Here is a 21680-nt window from a genome sequence, read left to right on the forward strand (position 1 = left end):
GAAGTTTTCTTCTTAAATTTCCATCGCTGGTATGCAACTTATGCTCCTTTATACGTCATGAAATTTTTCCTGGCTATTTTGTAATTCTTTTTTATGATCTTAGGTCCCTGAGATGCTTCGGATGCCCTTAGTAGAGTTATGTTTACAGATTAAATTACTTTCTCTGGGTTACATAAGGCCGTTTTTATCAAAGGTGAGTACTCTGGTATCTCTAACTCTCTTGATGATATTGTCTATAGGTTACAGTAGCCAAATAATTGTTTTTCTTTCAGGCATTGGAGCCTCCTAGAGAAGAGGCTATGGCATCAGCAATATCATTATTATATGAGGTACCAATTATCTTTATCGCCATGATTTATTGCTTTTACTTTTTTCTTGATAACGTTGTTTTCCTTTGGTCTGGGAATCCATTTCCTTGATTGTTGTGGGCCATATTTCCTATCATGCGATGTTATGTAATTCACATTTTATAATGAGAAGCAGGATTTCATCTTCCAATGTGGACTGCCTTATAGTTTGAAGCCAACTGTTGAAGATATAACTCAAAAGCTAATATGTTTAATAAGAATCAAGATCGAAGCATGAAGCTGAACATAATGCCGGAAAATACATTGAAGGGGTCTTCTTGTCTTAAAAAAAAAATTATATTGCTCTCCAACCAAGACACTTTTATTTCTTTCTAACCAAGTATTGCATTAAATTAAGCCATGGAATCCAGCCCCCATTCTGAGCAAAACCTTCCACATGAGGATGATGTTACTAAGGAATGGGACTCGAGAGATAGTTCGTCTACTTTTTTGAAAACTTGTTTTAAATCATTTCATTAATGCATTTCTGTGCACAAATATGTTTTCCCCCTTCTTTGAGCATAACGTAATATCTATGTTCTGGAGAATAATGATACCTTTCACTCCAATGTTCAAATTTTTAGGTGGGAGCTCTTGAAGGCAATGAAGAATTGACTCCTCTTGGACAACATTTAGCAAAATTACCTGTTGACGTATTGATTGGGAAGGTATGCGTTCAATAATTTATCCTTTTGTAATATATTAGATAACTTTGGGTTCCATCTCAAAGCTAATTAAAAATGAGGAGTAACTCATCTATCTTCTAGACATGGTGAGGTTACTTGATTTTTCCATTGTGAGATCTTTGACATACCCTTTTGAGATGGTACCTCTTTTGGGTTCACATTCTCGGATCATATCTCAATTTCTTTTAATGATCGAATGCTCATTTGAGCTTAATGAGGATATGATGTAACTCAAATCTTGGTAAAACTGTTTCTTTTAAAAATTTACTTTATTTATAATGGAAAAACAAACTAATCTTAGTTTTAATTAATAAAAGAAACTAATCATAATCCTAATAAACCAAAGAAACTAATCCTTGTACCTTTTTTTCAAGAAGAGTTCAAAGATGGAACTCAAATCTGGTAAAGGCTAAATTAGGACCAGGCTGCAGCATTCCTCTTTGCCATATCCAAAGTGTCTAACCAGCTCCTTTGCTTGTAGTGAAAAATGCCCTTAAACTTTCAAAAAGAGTTCAAAGTTATCTTTACCATTAGTTTTGGATGGAAACCGTTAAAGTTTTGTTTCAGAAATACCTCTGAAATGTTGAAAAGTTTCATAAATAGCCTTAAACTTCAAAAAAAGTTTTTAAAAAATACTGCAATTAATCCAAATTTTACACCAAATTTCTTTAACACACAAAATAAAAACCAAAATTTTAAGTTAAAACCATAGTTTAAATTTACATCAATATGTTGATAATTCTATTGATATTTTCATATTTACATAGATTCGATATCGATAGAAGAAGTGAATCAATATTTCCATTACATCGTAGAAAAATCCAAGGATCACAAAAATTAAACAGAAAATGACACTAATATAAATATAATATAAATAATAGACAAGTTTACTTATTTGAAACTAATAAAACATTTATTGACTAATTTAAATTTATTTGAGTTTTTTGTTTTTATAATTTTTCCAGAAATATCCATCTAAATCGGAATTTCTGTAAAATTAAGACTGATATATCCATCAACATCGATATTCTAAATCTTGGTTAAAACATAAAATTCCGCAAAATCTGATGTAAATCATGTAATTAGAAAAGCTGTTAAACAGTCTGTTGATAAACTGTTAAAAAGACTGTTATAAACTGATTAGTTATTCAGCTGCCTAACCACTTGTAACTACCCCTAATAACTACTCAAAATTCATCTATAAATACATACTCTCTCAGCAATTGAAGGCAGAGAGTTCCTTGATAAAAATTACCATTGGATCTACACCAAATTTGGTATTAGAGCGACCCCAATCCTCGGACGGATGGCCGGCCGAAGAGAAGGAATCCCTGCCTCGGGGGACAACCGTGAGCAAGAAGAGGTGGAAGAGAACGCCGCCCTCTCTCCAAGGACATCCACAGTGTGCTTCCTGGCCGTCGAAGACTCCTTGGGAGATTTACACGAGAAGTTCGATAGAGTGATGGATACTTTGAAGACATTGACTCGAAGGATGGACGGACTACCGGCTCTGGCAAGAATTGAAGCCAACGCAAATAATGACCAGAATGATGGAAACAGAGGAGGCCGACGAGCTCGAAGGAATTTCAGAAACTTGCCCAATCAAAGAAATGACCAAAGAAAGAGGCCAATGGAGAATCCACTGCGATATGCCGACAATGATTCAATGGAGGAATATGAAGCTTGGCAAAATGGGCAAGAATGTGATTCTTCCAGCAGTGATGAGCAAGGAAATATTTGGAATGATAATAGAGATATGCAAATGAGACAAGTTTATAGAGGACATGAAGCACAAAGGGAAGTTCATCATGATTATAAGATGAAAATTGATCTTCCAACCTATAAGGGTAAGCATGATCTTGAATCTTTTTTGGATTGGATTGAAAACACTGAAAATTTCTTCAATTATATGGATACTTTCGATAGAAAGAAGGTGCACCTAGTGGCTCTAAAGTTACGTGGAGGAGCTTCGGCATGGTGGGATCAACTTGAAATAAACAGACAAAGGTATGGCAAGCCACCTATTTGTTCATGGGAGAAGATGAAAAAACTTATGAAGGCACGCTTTCTACCTCCAAATTATGAACAAACCTTGTACAACCAGTACCAAAATTGTCGCCAAGGAAGCAAATCAGTAGCAGAATACATTAAAGAATTTCACAAGCTAAGTGCTAGAACCAATCTGAGTGAGAATAAACAACATCAGGTTGCATGGTTCATTGGTGGCCTAAGGTTCGATGTAAAGGAGAAGGTAAAGTTGCAGCCATTTCGTTTTTTTATCTGAAGCTATTTCTCTTGCAGAAACTGTAGAAGAAATGATGGCTGCAAGATTGAGGAATACTAATAGAAAGACTACGTGGGAAACGGATTTTTCCAAGAAGCAATCTTACAGTAATAAAACAAATGAGCAGCCTTCAACATCTGTTGCAGAAAAAAGCAAAGATGTTGAAGCACAGGAGGCAACCAAGAAGAAAGAAAACGCAGGCAAGGGAAAGGTTCAGAATAATTACAATCGACCATCATTAGGCAAGTGTTTTAGGTGTGACCAAACTAGTTATTTATCTAATACTTGTCCTCAACGAAAGACGATAGCTTTGGCTGAAGAAGAGTATGATTCAGCAAGGGATGACAGCAAAACAGTGGAAGAAGAAACCAAGTTAATTGAAGCTGATGATGCGTTATACAAAGAGTCCTAATTGCCCCTAAAGAAGAAACCAATCCTCAGCGCCACTGTTTGTTCAAAACCAGATGCACGATCAATGGGAAGGTGTGTGACGTGATTATTGATAGCGGAAGCAGTGAGAATTTCATAGCGAAGACGCTTGTAACTACTCTAAATCTGAAGGCAGAAACACATCCTAATCCCTTCAAGATTGGTTGGGTAAACAAGGGTGGAGAAACTTTAGTGAGTGAAATTTGCACCGTGCCACTTTCCATTGGAAGTGGATACAAAGATCAAATTATTTGTGATGTAATAGACATGGACGTATGTCATTTGCTCCTAGGAAGACCATGGCAACACGACACTCAAACCTTGCATAAGGGGAGAGAAAATACCTATGAGTTCTATTGGATGGGGAAGAAGATTGTTCTACTTCCTCTATCAAAAAATAATGGAGCAAAGCACATGAAGACTAAGGGGCAGCTATTTACCACCGTCGGTGGAAAGAAATTGATCAGTGAAAGAGAAAGAGACATCCTAAGGCTGGTTGTTGTTGATAAGTCCATAGGAGAACAACGGGGAATTATGGAACCTGAGTTACAGCAATTACTTGCTGAATTTCCTCACTTGAAAAAAGAACCACATGGCTTACCACGTTTACGAGATATTCAGCACCAAATAGACTTGATTCCTGAGCATCTTTGCCGAATCTGGCCCACTATCGAATGAATCCTCATGAATATCAGATTCTTCATAAAAATATTGAAGAATTGTTGAAGAAAGGACACATTAAGCCAAGTCTAAGCCCCTGTGCAGTACCAGCTCTACTTACACCTAAGAAAGATGGAAGTTGGAGGATGTGTGTAGAAAGCAGAGCAATTAATCGAATAACTGTAAAATACAGGTTCCCTATTCCTCGAATTGGTGATCTCTTAGATTAATTGGGTAAGGCTAATATCTTTTCAAAGATTGATCTAAAAAGTGGCTACCATCAAATACGAATTAGACCAGGAGATGAATGGAAAACAGCATTTAAAACTAACGAGGGCTTGTTTGAATGGATGGTTATGCCATTTGGATTATCTAACGCACCCAGCACCTTCATGAGATTGATGAATCAGGTGCTCCATCCTTTCCTCAATAAATTTATAAGAGTTTACTTCGATGATATACTTGTTTACAGCAGTAGAAAGGATGAACACATGCTGCATCTCAGAAAACTGTTTCAAGTGCTGACCGAAACAGAATTGTATATCAATTAGAAAAAATGAAAAAATGCATCTTTCTAAAGGAAGAATTTTCTTTCCTTGGGTTCATCATTAAAGAAGGGAAGATTAGTATGGAGCCTAAGAAAATTGAAGCAATTAGAACTTGGCCAATCCTAGCTTCTATCAAAGAAATCCAAGCCTTTCTTGGATTAGCTTCTTTTTACAGGAAGTTCATAAAGAATTTCAGTTCTATCGTTGCTTCACTTACCGATTGCTTAAAGAAGTTGTAGTAGATGCTTGTGGCATGGAAATAGGAGCTGTTCTATCTCAAAAAGGACACCCTATTGAATATTTTAGTGAAAAGCTCAACATATCTAGACAATCATGGAGCACATATGAGCAGGAATTGTAAGCCCTTATCCGAGCATTAAAACAGTGGGAGCATTACCTACTGTCTAGAGAATTTTTCCTCTTAACCGATCACTTTTCACTAAAATATCTTCACTCCCAAAAAAGCATCAGCAGAATGCACGCTCGATGGACCTTCTTCCTATAGAGATTTGATTTTGTTATCAAACCTCAGGCTGGAAAAGAAAACAAGGTGACTGACGCCCTTAGTAGAAAGAATTCCCTTCTTACATTGCTATCTTCAGAAATCAAAGCCTTTAAACATCTCCCTGGTCTTTATAAAGAAGACGTTGACTTTGCAGAAACTTGGTACAAATGCAACAACTACCTAAAGGCTAATGATTACCATATTGTAGAGGGATTTCTCTTTAAAGGAGAACAACTATGCATACCGCACACCTCCTTACGAGAAGCATTACTTAAAGAAGCTCATTCAGGAGGCTTATCCGGCCACTTTGGCCAAGATAAAACGTATGATTTAGTATCCAAAAGATACTATTGGCCACATCTAAGAAGGGATTCCAATAATTTTGTCAAGAGATGCTCCATTTGTCAAAAAGCAAAGGGATCAAGCACTAATGCCGGCCTATACTGCCCGTTACCTATCCCAAAATCCATATAGGAAGATCTTTCCATTGATTTTGTGCTTGGCTTCCCTAAGACTCAAAGAACCTATGACTCTGTGATGGTTGTAGTAGACCAGTTCAGTAAAATTACCCATTTTGTTGCTTGTAAAAAAACGAACGATGTATATATATTGCAAATCTCTTCTTTAGAGAGATAGTACGATTACATGGGATTCCTAAGACAATTCTTAAGTCATTTTTGGAGAATCTTATGGAGGAAGCTTGATACCACTCTCAAATATAGCACCATTGCTCATCCTCAAACAGACGGCCAAACAGAGGTGACTAACTGAACATTAGGGAATCTCATAAGATGCCTTAGAGGGTCTAAGCCTAAGCAATGGGATTTATCACTAGCACAAGCAGAGTTCGCATTAAACAACATGAGAAACCGGTCAGCAAACAAATGCCCCTTTGAAATAGTCTATACTAAACAGCCAAGGTTGACCGACCTTGCTTCCCTCCCTACAACAGTAGACATTAATCAAGAAGCTGAAAGTATGGCAGAGAAACTTGAACAACTACACAAGGAAGTCACCGATCACCTCATGAAAACTACAGATTCCTATAAGAAGGCAGCTGATATGAAAAGAAGGCAAGCTAAATTTGCTAAGGGAGACCTAGTAATGGTGCACCTAAAGAAGAGTAGATTCCCATCCGGCACTTATAACAAATAGAAAGATAGACAGATCGGCCCAGTACGAATCCTAGAAAAATATGGAGAGAACGCTTTCAAAGTGGAACTACCACTAGGTATGAATATACACCCAGGGTTTAACATTGCCAATTTAAAGCCTTATTATGCACCGGACGAGTTCAAGCTTGCACACTAATGGACTTCGAGACAAGTCCATAATAAGGGGTGGAATGATGTAAATAATGTAATTAGAAAAGCTGTTAAACAGCCTATTAAACAGTCTGTTGATAAACTGTTAAAAAGACTGTTTTAAGTTGTTAGAAAAGACTGTTAAAGAAGCTAACTAATCAGCTGTAACTGATTAGTTATTCAGCTGCCTAACCACTTGTAACTACCCCTAATAACTACTCAAAATTCATCTATAAGTACATACTCTCTCACCAATTGAAGGCAGAGAGTTCTTTGATAAAAATTACCATTGGATCTACACCAAAATCTCACGAAATTCCAAAATAAAAATTTATCTATAGAACTTACTAAAACAATGATTAGCGAAATTAAAAAAAAATATCTCATGCTGATAGATCTATCAGAATATCACTCTGTGTTAATAGCCAAATAAATTTAAAACTATGGTTTTAACTTGAAATTTTTGTTGGTGAGAAAATTGGTGCAAAATTATGATCAATAAGAGTACTTTTTAACTTCTTTAAGCTCAAGGGTATTTATGAAACTTTTCAATAGTTCAGAGGTATTTTTGAAACAAAACTTTAATAGATTTCATTCAAAACAAACAATAAGGGTATTTTTTAACCCTTTTTGAAAGTTTTAGGGCATTTTTTAGATGTTGAAAGTTTAAGAGTATTTTTTGACACAAATTACAAAGTTTAGGAACATTTTTTTGTAATTTAACCAATTGATTAAGAATTTGACCTTAATATCCTATTCCTAGTACATCATTCTATCCCTCCCAAAAAAACTTGTCTTCAAGTTTTAAAACGAAAATGAAGATAAAAATAAAAGGTAAGTCGTTTTAACGGAAACAACTCTGAAAAACTAATATCAACAGCATCCAAATTTCACAAGTCAATCCAAGATTTGTCTTCTGAAACAGAATAAATTTTTCAGCAAAATCACCATAGTTTTATCCAAGAATTATGTTGTTCAAGAGATCCATTGCCGGCATAACCAAGTCTCACATTGCTTCATCATCTTCTCCTTCTTTCTTTGTCGAGTCTATCAGTTCAACTATCTAAGCCTTGCCAGCGATTTTGCTAGAATACTTGCATTTCAATTCCAAACATGGCATTTCCCAAGTTGCTTCGCAATCAACTGGAATTAAGTTTTCAAGTTTATTCCTCGAGTATTCTCTTCTTTACCTCTTCAACAGCTTCAATTTTGACATCTCTTATGTTGTGGAGAGATTCATGGGTCGGGTCACTTTCCTCCATTTTCGACATTGATTTCCTTTCTAGTTTGTCTCACAGTCTTCAATTTAAAAGTACTTTTATCTATTTCGTTCCCACAAGTTATTTCTTCTTTAATCGGCTTATCATATTCTTCAACATGAATCCCAATTTGCTTGTCTTTACCGATGGTTTTCGCTTCAGCATCAAGAATTTTGATCATGATGTCTTCTTCTTTTGAAATTTTGTGTGGGCTCCTTGATCTTTGTTCATTGTTTTCTTCCTTGCAGTGAATTTCTTGAATTGCATCATTTTTAAGTTCTTTGCAAATGTTTTGAAGACTGATCCACGTTTTGAGTTATCTTTTTTAAGTTCTTGCATATTTCTCCATAACAAAAATAATAATTTTTGTCCAAACTGTAGTAGTTCTTCTATAAAATCTCATGCTTGCGAAATCTTGATAAATGTTTAGTTTTTTTCTCTCTTTTTTTTTTTTAATTTTAAGGGCTCCCCCTCGGTAGATGTGTGTTGTTCGGCAATGAACACAACTCACAAAGCTCCCTCTTGTGATCGGCGTCATGAAGAGTGTCTCGATTTTCCACTGATGGCCAGTCAGCATTTTGGCTCAGATGGCTGCTTTGATACCAAAATTGATGTATACCAAATGACAGAATTTTATTAATGTTTAAAAGTTGTGAATACAAGAGAAGTACACTATTTATAATTGAAAAGCAAACTAATTCTAGTCCTAATTAATAAAAGAAACTAATCATAATCCTAATTAATAAAAGAAACTAATCTTAATCCTAATTAATAAAAGAAACTAATCCTAATCCTAATAAATCAAAGAAACTAAAGTCCTAATAACTTAAAAATTTAACCATAATACTCTATTCCTTCTACATCAGGATACTATATTAGATAACATTGGATTTTATCTTAAACCAATTGGCAATGAAAGGAGTAAGTCATTATCCTATAAACTGAGGTCTTTAGATTTTTACAACATGGGATCCCTAACATATATAAATAATTTTGAGTAAAGAGGAAAGAACTCTTCTTGGTTTTCTTTTTCCTACTATTCTGAGTATATTGTAGAAAATGAACCAACCAAATAGGTATTGACTGTCTCAGTCTTTCTGGGAGAGCAGACTCCTGATTGATTTTTAGTGGAAAATAGATTTGAGGTGTGTGTTGTCAGAGTTCTTGTCTCTTTTTTTTTTTTTTTTTTTTTTTTTTTTTTTTTTGAAATGGAAACGTATATTTCCAATCAAGAGGTGAAAAGACTAATGCTCAAAATACGAGATACTATATAAAACACCAAATGCAATACCAACCAAATCAAGCATAAATATAAAACATTCAAATAAAGCAAATACAAACACAAGAAAACATTAGGCTGGAAAAATAATTGCTCTCCAATTGAAGCATAGATCTTGGATGGAAAAATATGCAAAAGACTTAGAACGAGTTCCCCTGGAGGAAGCATTGATCTGACGAACTTCAAAACAATCCATCCAAGCAAGAGATTTATTGAAAGATCTTTTGTCAAACCAAAATGCAATTCTATTACCACAACCAAGCTTAAAAATAGCTAAAGCTTGAACTCTTAACCATGATCGGAAATATTTATCCAAGGGCTACGTAAACAGTAAACTCTGACTAAACTTACTATCCTTGTGACAATTGAAAGTACTTCTACCGTGGATACTTTGGACAACTTGGCACCAGAATATCTTATCTAAAAGCATAATAAGTTTCAAGTGCTTATCATTCCGAATACTCGGTAGAAAATGACAAACCAAATTGCTTTTGCCTGGAGTGTCTCAGTCCTTTTAGGAATATGGGAATGTATTGAATTTTCATGAAAAATGGATTTAGGGTTTATGTTGCTGGAGCTTTTGCTTATTCTAATTGGTAATAAGTTCAAGATCAGTAACAGATGTGGATTTTTTCAAACATATGGGGCTCTCTGAACTAAAATATTTTTCATTAGAAAGGTGGAGGGAGTTCAGTTTTATCATTAGATAAAAGATCATCTCATTGAATGTTAGGACCTGGAACAGATAATTCCAAATTTGAGAAAAAAACCTTGCCTTCACTGTACAAGGACAATCTAACAAGAAAATGGACAGCCTATTCCTAATGGTGAACGGTAGTTGTAGATGAACAATCAAATCTAAGGAAAAAATGCCTCCTCCAAAACTTAAAAGACAAATGAATTTGGGTGGAAACTCAAACATATTTGACAGTACTTGACAAAAAATGGCATATGGCACTTCCCTCCGAAAATATCACAATCTTATGAGCGAACAAATAGACTAGGACCGTTAATTTTTTAATAGCATGTAGGGGTTAGGTCTTCTCTTACTCCATCTTTGATATTGTCGATATCTGAAAGCTTAAATGGATGGGTTACAGTAAATATGTTATATCAGTACCTTTAACATTCTCCCCAGATGTGGGTTCAAAAAGTTATGAAAAAGATCTACGAGTGAAAATAAATAGTAGTTAAGAAATAAACTATAATATAGGAATTTAAACCCAAGGCCAATAAGATTTGTACAGCATGCACTATTTGGAACCTCCTGATCTTGGCTCTCCTCTCTTCCACTTCCATCTCTCTTTCCTCTCTGTCAAAGCCTTCGTCCAGTTATCTAGAGGAATTGAAGTTTAGGGGTATTACTTTTATCTACTTCTCTTGTCATCCCACCTTATTTCTTTCTTTACGAAAAAAATATTGTCTTCCAATACTTTTCCACGGAAAGAGAGAAGATGTTGAGAAAGGGAGCCAAATCCATGACTGGCAAACAAGATATTGAGGAAATCAAGAGATTGGTTGTTGGATTTGGGCCCAAATTGAAGGAATTAAAGGTTTGGAGCATGGTGGGAGAGTGATTATTGGAAAAGGTTTCAAGCAGGAAGAAATCAGGGGGAAGGAGGTAGCCGGTTTTTTCCAATCCAAAATTGAAGAGTATGTTCATCCCAGTCTGTGAGGGGTTGTTGAGGCAGTCATCAGGGGAGGCAGGAGGAAAGGAGGTTGTCAGGTGCCACAGGGCTGGAGCTATGGGAGAGATCGATGGTGTGTGTGTGGCAGTGGCAGTGAGACTGTGGAAGACTGGTGGGAGTGGGTTTTTTTTTCCTCTTTGGAATGTTGCACATTTTTTATTTTCCTTGCTTGTCTTTTAATTGATTCTCATATCTTTTTTTATTGTTCTGTTGTGCTGTGGTGAGGCAATTTTTGTGGACCAGAGTTTTGATCTAGGAAAATAAGCAATGCAGCGGCAATAATAATCCAAAAGAGGAATGTTTGGCTTGGCTTACTGTAATTTATTCTTTATGACTGCAGATGATGCTATATGGTGGAATTTTCGGTTGCTTGTCCTCCATTCTCTCAATATCAGCATTTCTGAGCTACAAATCTCCATTTATTTATCCAAAAGATGAGGTCCAATTGTCTTTGGTTACTGAATTGCTTGATGTTCTCCTAACTTGTCTGTTCAACATCAACTGTCAATATAAATTAAAATTCACAAAATAAATATTAGTCTTTTAATACTTTTCAGAGGCAGAATGTTGAACGAGCTAAATTGGCTCTTTTGTCTGATGAGGGAAACGGTTTGGGTGAGTCATGTGGCAATGACAAGCAATCTGACCACCTGATTATGGTGAATGCATACAAGAAATGGGAAAAAGTTTTGCATCAGGTTAGATATCTTGTACTCTGTCCTTCATACGTAAAATCTCGTGTCAACTCTGCTCATTCAACCTCAACTTCAAAGGATAGTGATGAAGTTAAAATTGACAATAATTTTTCTTTTTCTTTTTGGCTTTGATGGTGATGCAAATTTGTTGATTACTACAAGAAATTGAAGTAATCCACGGTTTATAAGTTTTTTGTTCATTCGGGAGAATAGAACCCCAGTTATAAGCTAAGAGTAGATCTCTTAGCGGGTTTTCAGCATTTTTTGTATATCTGAGGCTCCGAGCAAAATACTGCTTTCCTGTTCTTCAATTTATATCTCCACATTGATTGATATTATCTCATGAGATCTTTATTTTTGCAGAAAGGAGCTAAAGCTGCACAGCAGTTCTGCAAATCATATTTCTTAAGCAGTTCGGTTATGCACATGATAAGGTACAATCTTTCACTGGTGATCTTTGACAATTACTTGAATCTGGTTGGTTGAACCGCAAACGTGTCAGTGGTTTTTATTTTCTATTTTTTTTCCTTCCTTTTTGCTCAATGCTTTCACATATTTTCAGGGACATGAGGGTACAGTTTGGGACATTGTTAGCAGACATTGGGCTTGTTGATCTTCCTAAAAGATCTCGTGTAAGTTATTTTAGGTGGCCACCTGGTGTACACCAAAGTCTCGGAGAATACTTGAATTCAATTATGGTTGATGATCTATCTAAATACAAACTGAACCATCCTTTAAATACGATCTCTGAACCACAAGCTGAAAAACAATCAGCTTTAACTACTAAAACAGCCAACTAAAACGAACTATCAAAGCTTTCTAAAAGCCAACAAATAAAGCAAAGAACTGATACATGTGAAAATCCCAAAAAAGCCCGTACATCACCCCATAATTGAAAATGTTTACCTAGAAATTGTGTGCAAGAACCTTTTAAATCAAACAAAAGAAATTGACAAAATGTAATTTATGAAAATATGGTCATTGGCTTTTGAGAAAAGTTTGTTTCTTGTTTCAAAAATTTTGCATCATGTTATACATATTGTTGAGGTACCACATTGAAATAATCAAGATCTTTATAAGATATAAATTAGTTTCCAATTGATTTTGAGATGGAACCTGGATAGTGTATTGTTCTTAGCTTCCTTGACATTCTTTAACAAATCTTTAATGATCTTTTCTTCTTTATTTATTATCTTTATTTGTTCTTAGTTGGGCTTTCATTTTATGTCTCCCGTAAGATTCCACAACCTTGGTTTGAACTCTTGATCTTTTTTTTTCTCTTTTTGATAGAAACAACTTTCATCGAGCAAAAATGACAAAATGCCCGGCATATGATGAGAGTGCTAAGGGGGTGTCAATCTAGTTGAAATGTCCAAATGCACCCCTTGATCATATTTTATCTCTTGTTGTTTTGCTCTTTTTATAAATCTTTTGTACTTTGAGTTTTATTGTTATCAATAAAGAGGCCGGTTTCCTTTAAAAAAAAATACAAAGATATACAAAAGAAAAAAAGAAAAAAAAACCCAACCCAATGAAGCACCCCACCTATAGAAAGGGGTTCCAACAAATTAAAATGTTTCCTAAGAAATAGTTACAAAAGGTCTTCAAAATCAAAGCCTAAATGGACACATGAAATCTAATAAAATCCCAAAACGCACTACGGTCCCTCTCTCTACTACCACACTGATCATTCCTTTCTCCCAAACATCTCAAATCACAGCGCACACCCCAGCAAGCCATAAAATACACCATTTTTCTCTAAAGGGCGGATGGAGGAGGAACTCCTCGATCGTAACACGAACACTCCTTTGGCCAACAAAAATAGAGTCGAACTCCTGCAGAAAGGAGTTCCACACAGCACGCTCATGTTGGCAATCCCAAAAGAGATTGTCAAGATCTTCCTTTGCCTTCTGACAAAGAAAACAGGAAAAAGGTCCAACAAGAAGAGTCATGCTCTTAACAAGCCTATCAATAGTGTTAATCCAACCAAGTAAGACTTGCCTAATAAAGAACCTAGCTTTTTTAGGAACCTTAATCCTGCAGACCACATCGAAAACAAATTCCCTAAAGAGGGAGGGATCCCGAAGTAAACTAAACAAAGATTGACACGTAAAACCTAACAGGACTTGAAACTCGAATCCCTTCTCCCCTCCCTAAAACTGCATCCTTCAAGCAAGAAAAAAGAGAGGTGTTCTGAAAAATGGCTAATGGGATGATGGGGTTTGCACTAGAGATGATAAAGTGATTGAGGAGAAGATAGTTAGATCTTACACTAGCCTTTATAGTCTGAAGCCCTTTGTGGAAGGTGTTGATTGGAGCCCTATATCGACTAGGCAACGGGTGAGCATCAACACCCGAAAAAACCGATCTGAACGACCAAAACCAAATGAACCGATACCTGATGGTCGGTTTTATGCAAAATACGGTCGGTGATCGGTTTAAGGAAGATGTTTCGAAAAACCGACCAAAACCGATCGAAATTTTATCGGAGGATGACCAAACCCAGCCAAACTTATATATATATATATATATATATAAATGTAATACAAATCTTATTTAATAATTATGAATTCTGGCTGGCCCAAGTTATTACAAATACATAATTCATGAGTCCAAAAGCCCAGCCCACTGCCCACATTACTTTTGTTTTTTATTTTTTTCCCCAATGAATGAAGTAAAAAATTAAAAATTACAGACTTCCAGTAGCCCGCACTCCACACCCTTTCGTCTTCTTCCTTCACGTCTTCATCAACAAGCAACTGACTGTTGTCCCCGGCTGCCGCTCCCCTCCGTCCACCGTCGTCCATCGACTTCCCTCCCTCCACTTCCTTTTGGCTAGAAAACCGAACCGACCAGCGGCTCGGTCGATCGGCAGTCAGTTGAACCCATTATAAACCGACTACGTCAGTTTTCGGCGGTGGTTTTTGTACAAAACCGCCCCCGCCCGACCGATGATCGCCCCTAGGCTAGGGAGGATGAGGAGTTGGTGGTTTCGTTCACCTTGAATAAGTTAAAAATAGCTATCTTTAGTTGTGATGGGAACAAATTCTCAGGTGCTGTTGGCTTTTCTATGGCCTTCTTTCTAGATAACTGGAATCTTGAAGGTGATTTGGAAAAGGTGTTTACAGAGTTTTTTTAGAGTGGTATTTTGAACAAGTCATTGTTGGAGACTTTTGTGTGTTTGATTCCCAAGAAGAACCAATAAGGTTAAGGAGTTTCCTCCTATTATTCTCATTACCAATGTCTTCGTGATTTTGGCCAAGGTTTTTTCTAATAGACTAAGGAAAGTGATGGCTACTACCATTTCTAAGGCCTAAGGTGCTTTTTCGGCTGGGAGGCAGATCCTGGATCATGCCGTCATGGTTAATGAAGCCATTGAGGAGAATACGTCAAGGAAGGAGGGAGTGGTTTTGAAACTAGACTTTGAGAAGGCTTAGGACCATGTGGATTGGGATTTTTTGGATAGAGTGATAACGAAAAAAGGCTCCGGATATAAGTGGAGGATGTGGATATGGGGTGTATTAGTGATGTGAAGTATTCTATTCTTATCAATGGTGCCTCGAAAGGGTCGGTCCAAGCTTCTTGGGGTTTGAGACAAGTGGACCCTTTATTATCTTTCCTTTTTAAAGGCCCCTAGCTTGGTTTGCAAGATTATTAAGAAGTATACGAAAGATTTTTTTGGTAAGGGGTGGACGAAGGTTTGGGTACTCATTTGGTTAGTTGGGAGGCAGTGGGGCATTATGTTGACACCTCCATAGCATCCTCATCATATCCAAAAAACAGCATCGGATAATTGTGAGTAAGCATGGCAACAGCATCGGATAATTGTGAGTAAGCATGGCACCATTCTTCTTCTTCTTAGGGTCCACTTCTTCTTCTTAGGGTCCACTTCTTCTTCGTGGTCAGATGCTACGACCTATTGAAAACTGCAACAGTTAGATTTTCAAGTTCTGAAATGTCATTATTTAATAGTTTCAGTTTCTGTACACAAGATAAAATATTCTTCTCATCTTAGTTTGATAGAACAACGAAGGAGGACCTTGACACCTGGTTTTCAGATTCATCCCAACCATTCAACGTGTACTCGGATCATCCATCAATTGTAAAGGTAACTACTTATGTCCTTTAGTTGGAACTTTTGAAAAGATTTGAAATTCTTTCTCCACTTGACTTTTTAAGGATAACTCATACTTTATCTCTATGCTTCTTTTTGTTGAGCTTTATATATTTTATGCAAGGTTTAAAATGTCGATGTTAATAGAAATATTGAGGTCTATTTTATGAAATATTGATGGAAGTGTCGATAAACTATCAGGGCGTGTTTGGGGTGGGGTTTTAGAGGGAAAAGGATTAGGAAATTGGGCCAAACCGTGTTTGGCCCAAGGAATATGATAAATAATCCTAATCCCTAAATAACCCTATCTTATTCTATTATTATTTTTTAAATTACTACAATCATAATCCTTCCCCCAAACACATATTACTATAACACTACTATCATAATCTCTCCCCCAAACACATACTATTATAATACTACCTTTTATATTCTTTCCCCCAAACACATATTATCATAACACTAGGATTATCATAATCCTAGGATTATTATAATCCTTTTCCCCCATAACTCTTTCCCTCCCCCAAACGCACCCTCAATGTTGATGTAAATTTCTAGAGAAATTATAAAAACAAAAAGTAGTAGCAAATAAGTATTTTACAACTTTTAAAGAAGTTAAGATACTTATTATTTATATTATATTCATGAGCGTCATGATGCTTTCCTCGTATGTTCTATCATTTTTTTACAATATAATGTCAATTCGTCTCGTTTCAATGTTGAACCCATGGACATGTGAAAAAGTATTGATGAAAATGTTGACATGTTCACAGAAACTTAATATCGTAATTGTGTTTTAGCAATATTTTTATTTGTTTACGTCAATCTAAGAGAACTAAAATTATTAAGATATTTTATGTGGAAATTGTGCCTTTTCTAAAATTTCATATCTTGCTCGTGTTCATATCTTTCAACATTTTTTTCTGGCCAGAAGAAAATCAAATTTCATCTTTGGGATATCATTAGACATCTTTGGGATATCATTAGACAATGTATTGAGATAGATTTCTTCTCAACCATTATGTTTAATGTGTTGGTAAAGATGCAGAATGGGTGTTCTTGTCTGAACCGTCTAGTTTTGTGTAGGCTTCCTAGATGCTACTGTTCATTGTAACAGTGGGCACTTTGTTTTTGTTGATTATTTACGGCTGTGTTGTATTTATTATGTTCATCCTTGAGAATAAAGAACCTCTATAGATCGAAAATAATGTCAGATATAAGTTTTAGGATTTGTTATTTTCTGGGAAAAAGATCTAAATACTTCTGCAGGCAGTATTATGTGCAGGACTATATCCCAACATAGCTGCTGGTGAGGAAGGAATTACTGAAGCAGCTCTTAATAGCCTTGGGCGATCGTCTGGTCCTGCTACCACAGTCCGTCCAGTGTTGTATGATGGTAGAAGAGAAGTATATATACACCCTTCTTCGGTCAACAGCAACCTAAAAGCATTTCAGTACCCCTTCCATGTGTTCCTTGAAAAGGTTCGTGACTCTTGTTTGATTTGAAGTATGTTCAATATTTAGAAATGATTGATAGCAGTCACCAAACTGGGCACCTCTTATTATCTCTCTTTTTTTTTTTTTTTCCTTCTTAAAAAAATTTCCAATTCTTAAAATAAGAATAAGGAAAAAGAGAGGGTCAAGTGGTAAGAAATGAGACATTGTCTAAATAACTAACCAAGACGTCATGTGTTCAATCCATGGTGGTCACCTACCTAGGAATTAATTTCCTACGAATTTTCTTGGCACCCAAATATTGTAGGATCAGATAAGTCATCCTGTGAGATTAGTTGAAGTACACGTAAGTTGGCTTATATCAAAATTAAAAAAAAAAACTGAACTTTCCTTCGAACGATTGAATAATAGTTATTTCTTTTCTTGCGCATGAGCCCATGACTGTTTCCTGGATGAACAAATTTGCAGGTAGAAACCAATAAAGTCTTTATCCGGGATACTTCGGTTGTTTCTCCCTACTCCATCTTATTATTTGGCGGGTCCATTAATATTCAGCATCAGGTATTGTTTCCATGCAACTTAAAAGTGTACTTTGTTTGCTTTTAGCTAATACAATGCAGCATAGTCGTCTTTCATTGTCCTAGTATTAAAGTTAGGATAATTCCTGGTTGTGTCACTACGATATCGCATAAATCCATGATATGACCCAAGTTAATTTCTCAGGATAAATTGATTGTAATCAAAATTAGAAATGGAAATTAACAGAAAGTAATATTATTATAAGGAAGTCAACTATAATATCTCAAGCACGTCGAGAGGCACATGCCTCTCCCACTAACTGTTCCTGAAAGATAACACTTGAAGGCAAAAGTTTCCCAACAACGAGCCTTTGAGATTGCTATTGAAGAAGTTTAAAGTTCTCGTTCAACTAGCCATTGGTCTCCATCAGGCAATATGTGACATCAAATTGATTTCATATTTTAGGCCCGAGTATAATTTACTAAAGGTGACTTTTAGTGAAGTCTCAGCCATGTTGCTGTCCCAACACTCATAACCCAAAAGGAAAGAATCTTCTGCACTCGCACCGACAGCATGCAATTCATACTATTACAGTTCAAATATCAATTTCCTTATCCTCCTGACTAATTGTGCAGAGCCTAAGTATTTCCAAAATTGATCCCTCATGTGTCGACCATCATTCATATTAAAATCTGTTCTAGGGATGAGGGGAAGACAAGTGAAAGGATACCATGTGAATATTCATTTCAATGCTTGACCTGTTCTTTTGTCTAATGCTTAGAATACTTGTGCGATTAATGAATTAGGTTGAAAAGCCTTCAATACTTTGGTTGCAGTTGGTTTTGATTGCATTTTACGTACAGTAGATTGGCAGATACATATTTATCACATTTATGACGAGCACTTACAAAATTAACCTTTCGCATCTTTCAAGAAACTGAAATACCCTTCAACTCTTCTTTTAACTCTTCTTGTGGTTTCATGTTTTTTTGCTTCAGAGTGGAATCGTCATTATAGACGGTTGGTTGAAATTGACTGCACCGGCGCAAATTGCTGTACTCTTTAAAGAACTTAGGTTGACCCTCCATTCTATTCTGAAGGAACTTATTAGAAGACCAGAGGTACCTTCAATCTACCCTTGCTCTTTTATCTTCATGTGAAATGATTTCCTCATGACTCTAGTTTTCTTGCTTCAAAAATGCCACGCTCTTGTATGTTTATTCCATGTTAAGACTTCCTGAATTTATCTTGAGAAATTGGCAAAGTAGCACACTTTTGGTCTTACATTTTAAAAGTAACACTTTTAAAATCTCGTAAATTTGTTTTTCTCGGTCAATTTCGGCCGACCTCGACCTCGACCTCGAGATTCTTTTCAAGTTTTAAAAAATTGTCTCAACATCATTTATCGGTGTCATTCTTAAAATTAATAACAAGGATCGAGAAATGATGTTGAAACGATGTTTTAAAATTTGAAAAGAACTTTAGTGTCGAGGTTGGCCGAAAATTGACGGAGGAAAACAAATTTACAAGTTTTTTAAAAGTGTGCTACTTTTGAAATGTAAAACAAAAAATGTACTACTTTTACTAATTACCCATTTATCTTATCACTCTTTCAGAAAGCAAAATAGAAACCGTCCTGTTTCATGGGTAAGCTGTAGGGTCATTTTTAGGAAACCAAATAATGAGATATTTAGACCCGGTTGTTACTTCAGTTTTCTATTTTTAAATGTATGTTTGCTTTGTCCCCCTAATTTTTTTAACATTTAAGTTCTGAAAAAAAAAGTTTATTATTTTTGGTTTGCAAAAATTAACTTGGTTTTTAAAAATATTGGTAGTCAACAAATGGCAAAATGGTCAAAATTACAATTACAAATTTAATTTGGTTGTGTTTATTTGGTATCTTGAACTTTTAAAATTACAAATAAAGTATTGCAAATGATCAAATATTTCAAAATTCACATATTTACTAAGTACAAAAATAAAGTCTATGGTAAAATTAGACACAAAATTTAAACGATAGATCAATTAATTCTTAAAAATGTTAAAATTGTTAGGTCCTATTAGACACAATTAAAATTTCAATATTAACACAAAAATTGTAGGTCTAGGGACCTATTAGACCCTTGATAGTATGGGGACCAATTAGACTCACCTCAAAATTTAAGCTAACAAATTAATGAAACTTAAGGGGTTGTTTAGGGAGTTAGTTTGTTCATGGAGTTAGAATTCAATCAGGATTAATAAAAATCAGAAGAGCACTAGAAAGCATGAATAATAGAAGATAAAACGGAAATGAGATCGTGAAACGTAAAAAACGACGAGGAAGAGAGTTGAGTTGAACCAAATATTTTTTCAACAAAGCTTAGTATCATACATGCACGATCTAAAGATCTGATTTTACAAACTGCACTTTGTTGTGTGTAACTAAAAAATAAAAAGATGGTCACAAGAAGTCCAGAAATTACTCGATATGATTTGTGTAGTCCTTGTTTTAGGTTGAATAGCAATCAACAAATTGTTTTTTCATTGTGTTTATGCTTTCTACATCTACTATCAGAGCTCTACTTTTTTTCCCGGTTGAAATATACTCCTATATTTACGTGTTTCAGATGCGTAACTGTTTTTTTTTTCTTTTTTCTTTTTTTTCCTTTTTGCAGACTTCTATTATTATCAAGAACGAGGTTCTAAAGTCTATAGTTCGTTTGTTGTTAGAAGAAGACAAACCCCTTACATAGGCATAGTAATGGTAAAGCGTAACATTGACGACAAAAATCGAACCAAGATGAATGCATGGTTTCATGCCAAAATAGACCTTCGCCTCTCAAATTTTGCTGTTGGAATCTAATGGATGGCTTGATGAGACAGATGAGAAACTACAGTTATTTACAGGGTTGGTCATCACTTGCTATCCTTTTGGTACACCTTTTTATGTTTGAAGATGTTGAAACTAAATTAGGGGGAAAGTTGGAGAGAGAACCGCATACCCTCCCCTATTAACTTTAGCTCCACATTTAGGTATCTAACAAACATATGGATTTTTTGTTAGGTAATAAAAGTATGGGATTTGATCCATAGACCTTTTGGTCTCTTCGTTTTGAAAAAACTTTACATTCTTTATTTTACATGTTATCACATGATATAATGTCATTTGTAATACAACAATTAGGGTGTGAGGACTCGGACTTCCCACCTCTAAGATGAAATTTTATGTCAATTACCAATAAGTTAACTGTATTTTGACTATCACGTGATTTATTAGTTTGTTATTCATTTATTTTGTGAGTTAGCAAAAAAGTAAGTGATTTATTAGTTTGTTATTCATTTATTTTGTGAGTTAGCAACAAAAGTAAGTGAAGAGAAGGTAGTATGAAAAAACTATAGTACTATAAATTCTCACAAACATAATCCTTCCAAACAAAAAGGCTAGATAATGTTTTACCGTTTTTATTCAACCAACCATTTACTAATAATGCATTCATTCAACTCCACTTTAATCTCCATTGTGAGTTTTCATAGTTTTCATGGGGGTGGTTGCTGTATATTATTTGTGATATATGCTTTTATTTTTATTTTTTTTATAATTCACCATCGATTTAATATAGGATTATAAATTGCATTTATTCAAATCTAAGTATTAGTCTTTGACTTTCAAATAAAAGATTTCATTCACCAACTTGGTAACAGATCTTTTATCTCAATTTTAGTAGAGATAAAAATCGAGTGTTCGAATGTAAAAAATACAAAGCTTCCAAAAAAGATAGGTTTTTTTTTTCATATATAACAAAATCAACTGAAATATTTACAAAACATCATCATCTATCTATGAAGAACTACGATAAACTAGGATAAATTACTTTCTATATGTCTTTGTATCGTGATAGAAATAGATAGTAGTCTATTTTGATCTA

The 21680-nt window shown here is 35.2% G+C and overlaps 1 protein-coding gene across 2 annotated transcripts in view; it reads left to right on the forward strand.

Moving 5' to 3' along the window:
• The window catches only part of LOC103496088 (DExH-box ATP-dependent RNA helicase DExH7, chloroplastic), an 85322-nt gene extending 64307 nt beyond the window's left edge, over positions 1 to 21015 (forward strand). For both annotated transcript variants that reach the window (XM_008457814.3, XM_017046418.2), the window contains exons 23-34: positions 104 to 193; positions 273 to 329; positions 932 to 1015; positions 11330 to 11428; positions 11547 to 11687; positions 12048 to 12118; positions 12247 to 12316; positions 15700 to 15792; positions 17068 to 17280; positions 17722 to 17814; positions 18771 to 18893; positions 20430 to 21015. In XM_008457814.3, the coding sequence (XP_008456036.1) occupies positions 104 to 193; positions 273 to 329; positions 932 to 1015; positions 11330 to 11428; positions 11547 to 11687; positions 12048 to 12118; positions 12247 to 12316; positions 15700 to 15792; positions 17068 to 17280; positions 17722 to 17814; positions 18771 to 18893; positions 20430 to 20507 (1212 nt within the window). In that variant the 3' untranslated portion in view covers positions 20508 to 21015. The remainder of the gene's footprint in view (positions 1 to 103; positions 194 to 272; positions 330 to 931; positions 1016 to 11329; positions 11429 to 11546; positions 11688 to 12047; positions 12119 to 12246; positions 12317 to 15699; positions 15793 to 17067; positions 17281 to 17721; positions 17815 to 18770; positions 18894 to 20429) is intronic.
• The last annotated feature ends 665 nt before the right edge of the window (positions 21016 to 21680 follow it).

The sequence above is a fragment of the Cucumis melo genome, chromosome 6, assembly GCF_025177605.1.
Source record: "Cucumis melo cultivar AY chromosome 6, USDA_Cmelo_AY_1.0, whole genome shotgun sequence".
Taxonomy (NCBI): domain Eukaryota; kingdom Viridiplantae; phylum Streptophyta; class Magnoliopsida; order Cucurbitales; family Cucurbitaceae; genus Cucumis; species Cucumis melo.